At 59.5% G+C, this 11,843-nt stretch overlaps 1 protein-coding gene across 1 annotated transcript; it reads right to left on the bottom strand.

The window, feature by feature from the left end:
• Positions 1-4,363: 4,363 nt before the first annotated feature.
• Positions 4,364-10,140, bottom strand: LOC104546563 (glycine receptor subunit alpha-4). Its single transcript, XM_010191982.1, has 8 exons — positions 10,026-10,140; positions 9,646-9,713; positions 8,670-8,893; positions 8,475-8,557; positions 8,149-8,289; positions 7,851-8,065; positions 7,626-7,775; positions 4,364-4,651 (listed from the first exon to the last, which is right to left on the bottom strand). Exons 1-8 carry the CDS (start codon positions 10,102-10,104, stop codon positions 4,364-4,366), a joined length of 1,248 nt encoding a protein of 415 aa, XP_010190284.1. The 5' UTR covers positions 10,105-10,140.
• Between the last annotated feature and the right edge of the window lie 1,703 nt (positions 10,141-11,843).

Raw genomic sequence — 11,843 nt, forward strand, 5'->3', positions numbered from 1 at the left:
TCCGTCCCCTGACAGGGGGGTGTGGAGGCTCTCGTAGCCAAGGCAGCAGTGGGAAATGGGGAACGAGGAGCCAATTCTTCCCCACAGTGCATCTACCCCAGGGCTGAACCGGTCCCTGCGGTCCCGCTGGAGCTCCCGGGGCCTCGCCACGGCCGGAGGAGGGGAGCAGGACGGGGCCGCTGCGAGACCGGAGCTGCCGCGTTGTTGGGCTCTGGGTGCCGCTGGTGTGCGGGGCCATCGAGGCATCTCGCTAGGTGTCCTCCGATCCCTGCTCTGGCGCATCCAGGGAACAAAAGCTCTTCAGAGCCCGGGCTTTCATAATTGCTCCTTGTTTCAGTGCTGGGGTCCTCCCCCTGCCCCTTGAGGGGCTGAAGCGCAGAGGCTTCTCAAAGTCGGACAAAACAAGCCACTTTTGGGGCTGGAAAACCTCATCACTTTGTTGTTTTTTTCTTGTGCAAAACCATAGTCTGACACTGGGCAGTTATCCTGGATTCTCAGGGCCTGGGAGCACTGCAGGGCTGAACCCTGCTTGTCTCCGGACCCCAGTCCTCCCTTGCTGCCCCTTCCCAGAGGTCTTGCCCTGCTGGTCCCAAAGCAGTGCCGGGAGGGGTGGCTGTGGCCGTGGGGGTGTGGGGTTTGGCATGGCCCAAACCTGGTGCCTCAGTTTCCCCATCTGTAAGGAGCAGCCCTGGCCTGCTCAGAGCTCTTGGGCTGACATTGGAGCTTGGTATTTTCTTTACAAAGAAAGTCCATGCCCAGGCAATGTGTGAAGGGTGCTGAGTGCTCAGTGCCCCCACAGGGCTGTCGCCTGTTCTTGCTGCATTAAACTCTCCTGTACCTCCAAACCCAGTGTCCCAGGCATGGGCTATGCTGTTCTGTGGCCATCAGTCCATCCGAACAGAGTGGTTTGGTGAACCTCTGGCAGTCGGTGTTGTGCCAAGGCAGCTCCAGGCTGTGGGTTCAGACAAGAAACGCTGGTGAGGGAGAGGGGAGGAAAGGAACGTTTGGTGCCCTGATGCCACTGTGCACAGCAGCAGAGCTCAGCTCCAGCAAGATCCAGGCTGCCAGTGCCAATGATGCTCATTTTAGTGTCAGACAGTTCTGTTAACTTGGTGTAACTCCATTAACTTCCATTTAAATCAGCAATTAACGTGGCTTTTGGTCCCGTGCCCACTGCTGCTTCCTGTGGTGGCTGAGATGTGTTCCCCCAATGCACATCTTCAGGGAGGAAATGGAAAACCAAGTCTATCCAAAGGCTGTGGGTCTTGCTGGGGACAGAGCCACCTGGGCTGGCCCCTGGCCATGCTGTGACCTGCGGGAGGGTGTGGGGCTCAGCACCCCCAGCCTGGGTGCTGCCACTGTCCCCAGGATGTGAGGGATCCGCTGGAGGGCATTGACAGCCCTGCAGCTGTGTGGGTGTCCAGCAGCTCCCAGTCCAAACTGGGCTACTGGGAAGACCAGGGACAGAGGCTGAGTGCTGCTTCTGACCCCAAAACTGCTCCCAGGGACACCTGAACCTCAAGAGTCTATGGGGCCACGGGGCAGCAGTCCCCTCATGCCTTTGCTATTGCCATGCCAGCAGCAAGGCCCCCTGCTTTGCTGATGCCAGCACATGGGATCCAGGGGCTTCAGCTCACAAAGGATGTGTTGGGTTTTTACCATTTTCATCTCTCTGGGATGCGTCAGTTCCTGGAGCCAGGTGGATTAAGACTGACTGCAGCATTTATCTCCAAACAGACGCTGGGTGCCCAGTCCTGGCATTTGACGAAGGAGAGCAGGGAGTAAAGAAACTGGGCACACTGTGCTGCTGTGAAACAGCTCCTGCCTCTCCCCTTGGCCGTGTGCTCTCTAGGTTTGGGGTGGGGACAGAAGCAAGACCTCAAGGGGGTTTGGTTTGTCCCACCTAAAGAACAACCCCAGCACCAAACCGTCGTGGATGCACTTTGCTTCCTCTCCTCCTCGCTGCAGAAGACCCCAATGGGGCTGGGCAGGCGACAGGGCTGCGAGGTACCAACAGAGATGGTCTGTGAAACTTGGCCAGGAGGACAGAGGCAGATTGATGTTTGCTTGGGCGCTCGGCCCTCAGCTGCGGGCTCTGCCTGCCCCTGCTCCAGCTGGGGACAAAAGCGCCAGCCCCGGGTGGCACTGCAGGGCTGGCGTAAGCCCCCCGGCGACAGCTGGCAGCTCTGAAAGGCTGGCAGTGACCCAGCGAGCCACCACCAAGGGGCCATCCAGGGAGGCTCACCCATTGGGATGCCTGTCTATGTTCGGGTGTCTGAGCCCCACCATGGAGCTGGAGCTCCCCCGCCCCGGCCCCACATCTGACCCACCTTGGGTCTTGTCCTCTGGCCAAACCTGGGTGGATGGAAAGGAGCTGGGGTGACCACAGGGAGCACCCCATAGAGCTGGGATGGGGAGGATTAGAGCTGGGCCTTGGGGCTGGGAGCTTGCCCAGCCCTGCTGGCATCTACCACACAGGAGATAAAACCCAACAGTCCCCACCAGTTATGTCAGAAAAATCACCCATGCAGGTAATGATATCTGGGTGTAATGGCAGGTCAGGGCTCCTGTCCTCACAGGGCTGTCATGCCCTCATCCCCTTGTACATCCCACACATGGGGGCCTCATCAGGAGCTGGAGTTGGCCACAGGGTCCTCTGCAGAGACAAGCCCCCAGCACACCACTGAAAATCCCAGAAAGGTTTTATTTGCATAGGAAGATTGATGCTGTTTAAAAACCCACCACTGACACAGGGTGGCTTGGCCACCCAGTGCCTGCTGGTGCTGCCTGGGTGCTGGCATCTCCCCATTCGGTGCTGCCTCGTGGGGACCAGGTGAGCCAAGAAGATGAGGTGCACCCCTTCCTCTGCCTTCAAACAGGGCCTCCCCAGAAACAAGTCTGGGAAGCCTGGCCTGGACACACAGTGGGGTCCCATGGGGACCCCCCACAATGGGGAAGTTATATACAGCAGTGGAGGTGAGATGGAGCTGACTCGGCCTGTCCTGGTGGGTCTTGGGCATGGCCTGGGGCTGGTTCTCATCCACTTGCCCCGTCTGTGAAATTGGTGCATGCAGCTGAGGTTGGGGGACTGGGTAGGGTGTGGGGGCATGCAGGGCTTTGTTCCCCATGAGCTGGGAGAGGGAGAGGGTGATGGTGATGCCTGAGGAGCAGGGCAAGGGGCCATGATGGGGGTTTTGGCCCAGGTCTGGCTTCAGCAGGCAGTGCTGGCCTCCCACCCATGTCCCCCTGCCCTGCAGGGTCCCTTTCGTCACTGTGGCCCTCACCGTGAGATGGTGACCCCAAGGCCTCCAAGAAAAGGGGTGAATCCCTTTCCCATCCTGCCCTGCCATGGGGGAATGGACCCTGCCAGGCTGCAAGCACCCCCAGGCTAGCTGTGAGCAGGGGAAAAGCAGAGCATTGACACATTTCTCTCTGTAGGGCCTACATAAACATCACCTACTGCTTTTATTTCCTGTAAAGCACGGAGGATAGCCAGGTCTGGAGGGCTGGAAGCCTTGCTGAGCTTGTCCTGTTGAGGTTTCGGAGGCAGCTCCAAATGGCTGCAATGGCTGTCTGCGCCCCTTCACCACTGGTGGGACTGAGCTCGCCTGCTGCCTGCCCCAGGGCTGGCGTGTCCTTGGAGGAAATGGAGCTTCTTGCCCAATGTCCCTGCCACAGCCCTGCCTGTGGCCGTGGGCATCATAGGCAGCTCCAGGCTCTGCAGGGAGGGAAGCGTCCCTGACTGGCTGCTTTCCTACGCGTTGGAGCTGGCTGGGGGCTGGAGGGGCCCTGTCTGCAGCTGGGCTGGGGGCTGGGGGCTATGGGGCCATAGCCAGCACCTCACACGGTCTGGGCACAGGCAGGGCTGCTGCCTGCTGTTTCCTGCAACTGAGCTCAAGGCCATGGGAGGAGAGAGGACTGCAGCCTCTCACCTGGCTTCTTGTGGTCCATGGCTCAGTGATGCAGCTTAGAAAAGCAGCAGCCTGACATGGAAATTGTGGTGGAGGGTGTTTGGCTGGAAGGTGACCACCAGCTGTGCATCATCCCAAAGTACCAGGTGCTCCCCTGTGCCATGGCAGTGCAGCATTCCCGGGTACCTGGAGGCTGTCCCAGCAGCACAGCATCCCTGGGGTGACACAGTGCAAGATGGGTCCCTCTCTCCAGCTGACCTGGGGTTGCTGATCCCCCTGCTTGGTGCCCTGACATCCAAAGGGACATGGGGACTGCCACATGTCCAGGCTCTAAGGCCCAGCCCAGCTGCGCTGCTGCTCCAAAACAGGGGGAAACGCGGTTTTGGCCGAGCTCGTGGTGCCCAGGTGCACTGTGGGTGTCAGACCGAGAGGCAGTCACGCTTTTTGGGGCCTCAGGGCATTGCGTGGATGTCCTCCGAGCGCAGCACTTTGTAGACGACCCAGTAGAAGATATTGAAGACCAGGAAGGTGAAGGGGAAGACGGCTCGGGAGATGGTGTCGATGCGCTTGGCTCGGTCGATGTAGTGCCTGCGGAGGCTCTCCCCTTCCCGCAGCAGCATGCTGGCACGGGGGGAGCTGTAGATGCCAGGGCCCTCCCCAGCGCCGTCCTTTGGCTGCAGGCAGTGGCCCAGTCCGTAGCCTCGCAGGTAGAAGCGGCTCTCACGGACGAGCTCTTCCTCCTGGTGAAGGCAAAGGCCGTCAGCCGGGGCACCCCGTGGGTGCCGATGCTGCAGGGCAAGCAGATGCTTGTGGCTGCATGTCCTGTACAGCCCCCTGCCGGGTGATACTGTCGTGTCAGTGCCCAGCGCAAGGCTAGGCACTTTTTTTGGAAAGCCCGAAGTGCGCAGGCAAAAGCACGGGGCCATCAGGGCTGCACACAGGGCAGGCAGCAGTGTGTGTGGGGGCGAGCACTGACCCCCTGCCTTGTCATCCCGCATGTGTTTTTCAGGGTGCATCCAAGAGCTGATCCCCCTGACACTGATCCCCATCCTGGCCTCCTCCCAGCTCCATCTCAGGCTCTCAGGGAGTCTGGCTCTCCAGCAGCCGGGGATGAACTGAAGGGGGAGGGAGATGGGGACATGGGGTCTCAGGGGGTGCAGATGAATGGGGGTGCAAAGCACAGGGGTTCAGCGTGCCTTGGGGTGTAGGGAGCTTGGGGTGCAGGCAGCTCAGGGTGCAGGCACTGCTGCAGCAGCCGTGTTTGCTGCCAGTGAATAGGAGGGGGCAGGCAGTTTGCAGGGGCAAAGCCAGGCAGGAAAGCAGGAGCCTGACTACTACCAGGGCTTGCAGGGCCTCCCAGTCCCTCCAAGGGCCCAGATCCCCGTTTCTCCCCATGGCTGCTTGGTGGGGGCTGCCTGGTGTAGCAGAGGAGGAATGCTGAGAGCTGGACTCTTTGCTGGTCTCTCTGCCCTTGCTCACCCCATCTCCCCCCATGCTGGTGATGGGCTGCAGGGAGGGCAGCGTGCCCAAGGGGCTGCATGCCCATGATCAAGCCTGCAAAAGTGCTGTGAGAGCCCGGTGTCTGCCCTCAACCTTGGGTCACAGCCCACAGCCATCGTTTTTAGCACAGCCCTGCTCACTTCCCGACTCCTTCGGTGCCGACCAGCGATGCCTGCGCTCCTCCCCACCAACAGCACCACATCATCAACAGCCTTGTCCTGCTCTTTTATCCTTGGGGGGGGAGGGGGGAGTTGGGTGTGCAAAGATTTGGCAAGGGTCTGCCACATGCAAGCCTGGGCTGCGCGTTTGGCTTCTGAGGAGCCCCTGTGCTACCTGTTTGGTCTCTGTGGCTCGTCCCCTCTCTGCCCCACTGGCTGCGGCGGACCTCTTCTTTCAGGGCGTACTGCAGGCCAGCCCCTTTCCTCCTGCTGTGCCCATATACTGGATCCTAAACGCCCTCTCCGACCGGCACTGCCCTCCAAACTGCGGAGAGCATCCTCCTCGCTGAGGTCAGCCTGCACAGGCGCTCAGCCGGCAAGGGGGCTCTCATGCGGAGAGCTTGCACGGTGGCAGCTTTATTTAACTCAGCAATCCGCCGGCTAAGCGAGATTTCACAGTGGGAAGAGCAACAGTGACTCGAATTGCTGAGATTAGTTCTCATTTGCAGCGGGGTTTTATTCCCCTGCTCTACGCTCAGCACTTGTGGCAGTGCCCCGGGGATGTAATGGGGCGTGTGCTGGGGACAGCAGCTATTCCCTCCCCCAGCCAGGGTATTCTGGGGGAGGAGATGGCACACTGGGAGTGCTGATCCTCTCAGTGGGGCTGGGGCAGCTGCTGGGTGCTTACTGGGGGCTGATGTTGGGTGCAGAGAACTCTCTGGGCCCGACTTTGTGGGATCCATGGGGGAAAATTTGCCATCGGGCTGCAGGCAGCTGGGCTCTGCTCTGATCTTTGACCGAGCAGCAACCCAAGGTGCTCCTGGCTGCACCCAGTGCCTCTCCCAGCATCCAAGGGCTGATCATGGTGGAGAGAAGGCTCGGGGCAGCCCAGCTGGGTGGGGAGACAGGGACGTACCAGATCTGATCTCCTCGCTGGAGCTGCGGTCGTCCCCCAGCATCTCCCTGCCAGCCTGGGAGCCTGCCCGGCCCCACAGCTCCTCCCTACACCTCCAGCTGCAAAGCATCTGTATGCCCTGGGAACTGCAGCCATGAGTGCCTCAAACCTGGGCACGCAGAGCCCTCACTCTGCCAGAGGTGTGGGCATGGCCTGGGGAGCTGGGCAGCAGCCCAGGAGCAGCCATCGGGCTGCCCCAACATCACTTATCCCTCGGCAAAGGGGACCACGCTGGTCCTGCTTTACAGCAGGGGAAACTGAGGCATGGAGTGGGGGTGTCGCCAGGGAAATCTCCTCTATTCCTATCCCTCTCTCAAATCTCTTTTCAGCTCAGTGAGTGGCAGCTCCATCCAATGGGCACATGCTCTATGAAAGTCACTGCCCTACTTCATCCATGAGCCCTTCCTGGCCCCCAGGGCTGGCTTCTGCAGGGCTTGTTTTTGGGAGAGCAAGGTAAGGCTGCACTGTGTGGGGCCCTGTCAGAGGGTCATGCTTTACCCAAGAGCTAGAGAGCTGCGAGAGCATCATGTAGGTGTGCTCGCTACCGTGCCAGCCGCTCAGCTGCTGCAGGGACTCCAGGCTGGCTGTCCCACTGCTCGGGCTCTTTTGGCATCCGACAGCACGCACCAAACAGAAACAGGACAGTGGTGACCCATGGCTCTGCCCCAGCTCTGTGCACAGCAGCTCTGGGTCCTGGGATGGGGATGGCAGTGGTATGGGGACTCCACATGGTGGGAAAAAGCAGTGCCCAGGCACCAGGATCCAACTTCAGCGTGTGCTGAAGGGATTTGGCTGCACAGGCTGTGAGCCTGTGGTGTGAACGTGTGCTTATGTTTTCCATCGATATTTGGTGCCTCATGCTGTGCTTACAGCAAGAAAATGAGAGGGAGGCAGCTCCCTGCCTTCCCTGAGCATCCCGCAGGCCTGATGCCTGTGCTGATGGGCTGATAGAGGGGAGAGCTCTCCTGTGAGCATGAGACCCTGGCTCTCCAGGAGCCCTGCCCTGGTGGCTGCTGAGAAACTGGCCCCGCAGCCCTGGGCTGTCCCCTCGGTGGCTGAGGACAGGCAGAAGTTGTGACAGCGGTGGTGGGGGGAACTCACCATCCTCTGCCGCCGCTGGCGCCGGCGCAGGCGCATAAACTCCTTGTGCTGGCGGGAGACGAAGTTGACGGCTGCATACTCCAACAAGGCGGCAAAGACGAAGAGCAGGCACACAGCCATCCAGATGTCGATAGCCTTCACATAGGAGACCTGCGAGGGCGAGAGAGGGCTCAGGGATCTGCTGCCTCCCCACTTTGCTTGTCTCCCCCCACTGCCAGAGCTGACCTTGGGCAGGGAGGCACGGGAGCCGGCGCTCTGCGTGGTCATGGTGAGCACGGTGGTGATGCCCAAGCCTACCCGGGCCGGCGCAGCATCCATGTTGATCCAGAAGGAGACCCAGGAGAGGATGACGATGAGCAGACTGGGGATGTACATCTGAATCAGGTAGTAACCCATCTGCCTCTCTAGGTGGAACTTCACTTCGATGCAGGTGAACTTGCCTGTGGGGAAAGATGGCTCTGATGGGCAAGATGGACCCCCAGGCCATGGTTTCTGGGTGACAGGGGATCCCTGGGGTGCTCACCTGTGTTGTAGTACTTGGTGCAATAGCCCAGGTCCTTCTCATCCCTGAGGATGAACTGTGGGAGTGTTAAACCCTCTGCCACCTGCACAGCTTCCTGCTCCTCCAGCCACTCGAAGATGAGGTCATTCATGGTGTAGCCAACTGGAGGGGACAGGGAGCACCGTGAGTCAGGGGGGACACTCATCCCCACCCCAAACAACTGCTTCTTCCTGCTCACCTCCTTCAGAAACAGGGAGATGCCGAGATTTGATGGGATGGGATGGGATGGGATGGATGGGATGGGATAAGGGGACAAAGCAAAGCTTGAACCCTCTCTAGGTACTCACAGCTCTCCAGCTGCATGGTGCACGTCTGGATGTCCATGGGGAAGTTCTTAAGGTCCATGGGGCAGGACAGGATCAGCGTCAGCCTGGAGGAGGCAGAGGAAAGGAGGGGTTTGCTTGGAGCTGGGGCAGTTACAGGAGAAAAAGGTGAAGAGCTTCACCTCCCCGCTTGGACACTGCACCAGAGATAGGTCCTACCTAATGCTGTAGAGAACATTGCCATTCTTGAAGATGCGCAGCAGCTTGTTGTCGGTGGTGACCTCGTGGAAATTGGCCCCTTTCTCATTGGCGAAGAACAAATCTGGCTTCCAGATGGAGTCGAGCATGGAGGGGTCGAGGTCGAGGGAGTCATCAGGGTACTCGCGGTATGCCAGGCGGGGGTCGTTCCACTGCTGCCGCAGGAAGACGTTCACCCGGTAGTCCTGGGACAGAGGGCACCGCATCAGCCAGGAGCACCCCACGGTGCCCCGGGAGGAGGAGGAGGAGGAGGAGGAGGAGGATGAAAGGATGGAGGAGGAGGTGGAAAGGTATCTCTTGATTGAGGCTTAGCCCTGCAGGTGCTGCTTGCCTGACACAGGGCAAGGGCAGCTCAGGAGCCTTCCCACACTGGCAGCAACCAGGAGAAATAAATTAAAAAGCCAAAGCCATGGCAGCCGAGAGGAGAAGAAGGAGGAGGAGGAGCTGTAGCTGCTGCCTGCAGCGTTCCTCACAGGGCTCTGTGGCCCTGTGCGGCTTTTATGTGATGGTTGATGGTATTAAGGCTTTGCAGCAGCACAAATAGGGATTTTTTTTTTTAGCCCTGGGGCTCCCTCAGAGGAGCTCCTCATGCACCCGAGGAGGCTGGGGATGATAGGGACACAGCTCACTGGTGGTGTACAGCACCTGCCTAGCCTGCGAACAGCAGGGCGCTACCACCGGCTGCCTTGGTCCTACCCTCTGGGGTGTTTCTCCCAGCTCAGGTATGGAGAATATGGCCCGCACAGCCCAGCCCTGGTTAACCAACCCCAAAAAAGCCACAGCCATTTGCTAAGACTCTGCACATCCCCACCACGGTGCCAGGGCTGTGGAGAAGGGCTCACAGGACCTCTGTAAGCACAGCCACGGGCTTGGACATGGGGACCCGCAAGCTCCCCGGCAGAGCCACTGCCAGCCCCAGGGTGCTGGGATCACTCACCATGGTGGTCTCAGTGACAGAGCCAAAGCTGTTGATGAAGATGTTGCATGTCACGTTGACAGGCGGACCTGGAAAACAGTGCAAAGCCTCCTCTCACCACTGGCAGGGGAGACCATGTGCCACTGTACAGGCAAACGTGGGGACACTGCTTCTTGCCCTGGGGTCACCCCAGGGTGTGCCAAGGAGAGTCCCACAGTGCGGCTGCTATTGCAGGAGCAGCTGGGATTCTGGGGAGGGCACTGGGATGGAGGGACTTGGGTCAGGGTCCAGCCCCCAAACCCACTCCTGCCTGTTCCTTGGTTTTGGGTAGCCATAAGCGTGGGTCACTGCTGGGTTTGGTCACTGCTGGGTTTGGTCACTGCCTCACATCCTCCCCTTACCTTTGAAGTTGGGTCGAATTCGGGCGTCGTACCCTGACGTTCGTCCCATGAGCTTGTCCAGGAAATCAGAGGGTGACATGGGCTGGGGTGAGCTTCGGGGAGCAGCTTTGATCTGCTCCTGCCCTGAGACCAGCCTGCGGGACAGAGGAGGCAGGTTAGCTGCCAGCAAAGCCCCTGTCCCCTATGTCCTCTGGTGTTTGGGGATGATGCCTCCTGGCTCCAGGGCTGTGGTAGGGACTGGGCACACTGGGCAATGGCCTTGTGCATGGCAGCTGGGCTCCGTGCCAGTGCTGGGGGGGGGAAGCTGAGAGGGTCCCTCCTGGATCCAATCACCAGCCCTGGCTTGAGTTGCTGAGCAAACACCCACACCCTGCCTGGCACGGACTCAGGGCTTGAGGGGCTTGGGGGTCGCACAAGCCCCCTGGAGATGTGGGCTGGCCTGGTGTAAGCGAAGAGGTGCCCAGGAACATGAGGTTGCGGAGCCTTGCCAGAGGCCAAGAGGATGTGGCAGGAGAGGAGCAGCAAAGCCCACCTCCGCAGCAGCCGTGGTGTGGAGCTGACATGAGCTCTCCCACGCAGCGCTCTCGATGATGATGGAGACTTATTTAAACTGACCTTGCAGGGGATATTTTTGTGAACGCATCTTAGCCTGCCAGCTTCTCTCCTTCCGTCAGTCTATAATGATCATTTCAAGGAACAATGCGAGAGACGTTTGCTCACCACATTGCCAGGCATGTAGCTGTGATGGGGAGAATTAGCTGGAGACCATCGGGACACAAAGGGAGCTTTGAGCACACTGCTGGTGCTGCTGCACGCTGCCTTGTAACTCCACCAGGTCCATGCCCACGTCGGTCTCGCTCCTGCTTGGAGCTACAACCCTGCTATCATAAGTAGAGGATGATACTGGGAGCTGGGACCCCCTAGGGTCCTTGTTCCTACTGACATACCTCCTCTCAGGGGAGCAGGATGCATCCTGAAAGGGGCTTATGGGCATCCTTGCCAGATAGAAATGATGACAGCACCACCCAAAAATGATCCAGACAGGCAGGTTTTCCCTAAATTTGAGATGGGCAGAAGAAGATATCTGAGACTGGTCCTGGCCAAGAAATTCCCTCTCCAGGAGCTGCGTAAGAGAGACGTGGCTTTGGGAGGAGGGCTGCGAGAGGCCAGGGTGACAAGGAGTTAAGTCAGGCCTCTGTGAACCATGTCCTCCTCCTGGAGGGGAGGATGAGGGTTCTCCCCTCAAGAATGTGCGAGGAAGGCTCCCTCGGTGCTGCGGAGTCTCAGTTAACCTGCCGAGCAGCAGCGGCTCTGCAGCCCCAGCGATGGAGAGCAGAGGGTACAGAAATACCTCAGGTGCATTCACCACTGACAGGGCTGTGCTGGCACACAGCCCCTGGGCACAGCCCCTCATTCCTGGCTCTTCTCGAGGTTTGGCTGCAGCTCCCTCCCCAGTTTGGGCACTGCCTGCCCTGGGGGACTCTGCCACTAACCTGGCCTGAGCACTGCTCCTGGAGCTCAGCACCTCCACGGAGTGAGGGGATGGTGGGACTGAAAAATGTTCATGTCTGCCTAAAAATGCCATCCCAAGACAAGCAGTTTCCGCATGGGAAGCATTTTGATATGATTTCATCCCTCCTTGCCACAAATGCTGTGGTGCGTCCCCCCCACTGCTCCAGCCATACTGGCCGAGTGGTGGGAGGGGCAGTTGGGACAGGAAGCAGGGGCACTGCAGCCCCCTAACCCCTGGCCCACTCTCCCCTGCATCCCACCTTGTCCCAGATAGATCCCAAGGTGACTGGAGAGGGAAAAAGGGAC

The sequence above is a fragment of the Mesitornis unicolor genome, unplaced genomic scaffold, assembly GCF_000695765.1.
Source record: "Mesitornis unicolor isolate BGI_N332 unplaced genomic scaffold, ASM69576v1 scaffold27499, whole genome shotgun sequence".
Taxonomy (NCBI): domain Eukaryota; kingdom Metazoa; phylum Chordata; class Aves; order Mesitornithiformes; family Mesitornithidae; genus Mesitornis; species Mesitornis unicolor.

Bases quoted from the DNA above. Each gene is read 5' to 3' on its own strand.
- LOC104546563 (XM_010191982.1), bottom strand. From the start codon at position 10,104: ATGTCACCCTCTGATTTCCTGGACAAGCTCATGGGACGAACGTCAGGG. The intron at 9,714-10,025 runs GTAAGGGGAGGA...ACTGTTTTCCAG, and splicing joins AATTCGACCCAACTTCAAAG to GTCCGCCTGTCAACGTGACA. The intron at 7,776-7,850 runs GTCAGCTCTGGC...TCGCCCTCGCAG, and splicing joins CCCGTGCCTCCCTGCCCAAG to GTCTCCTATGTGAAGGCTAT.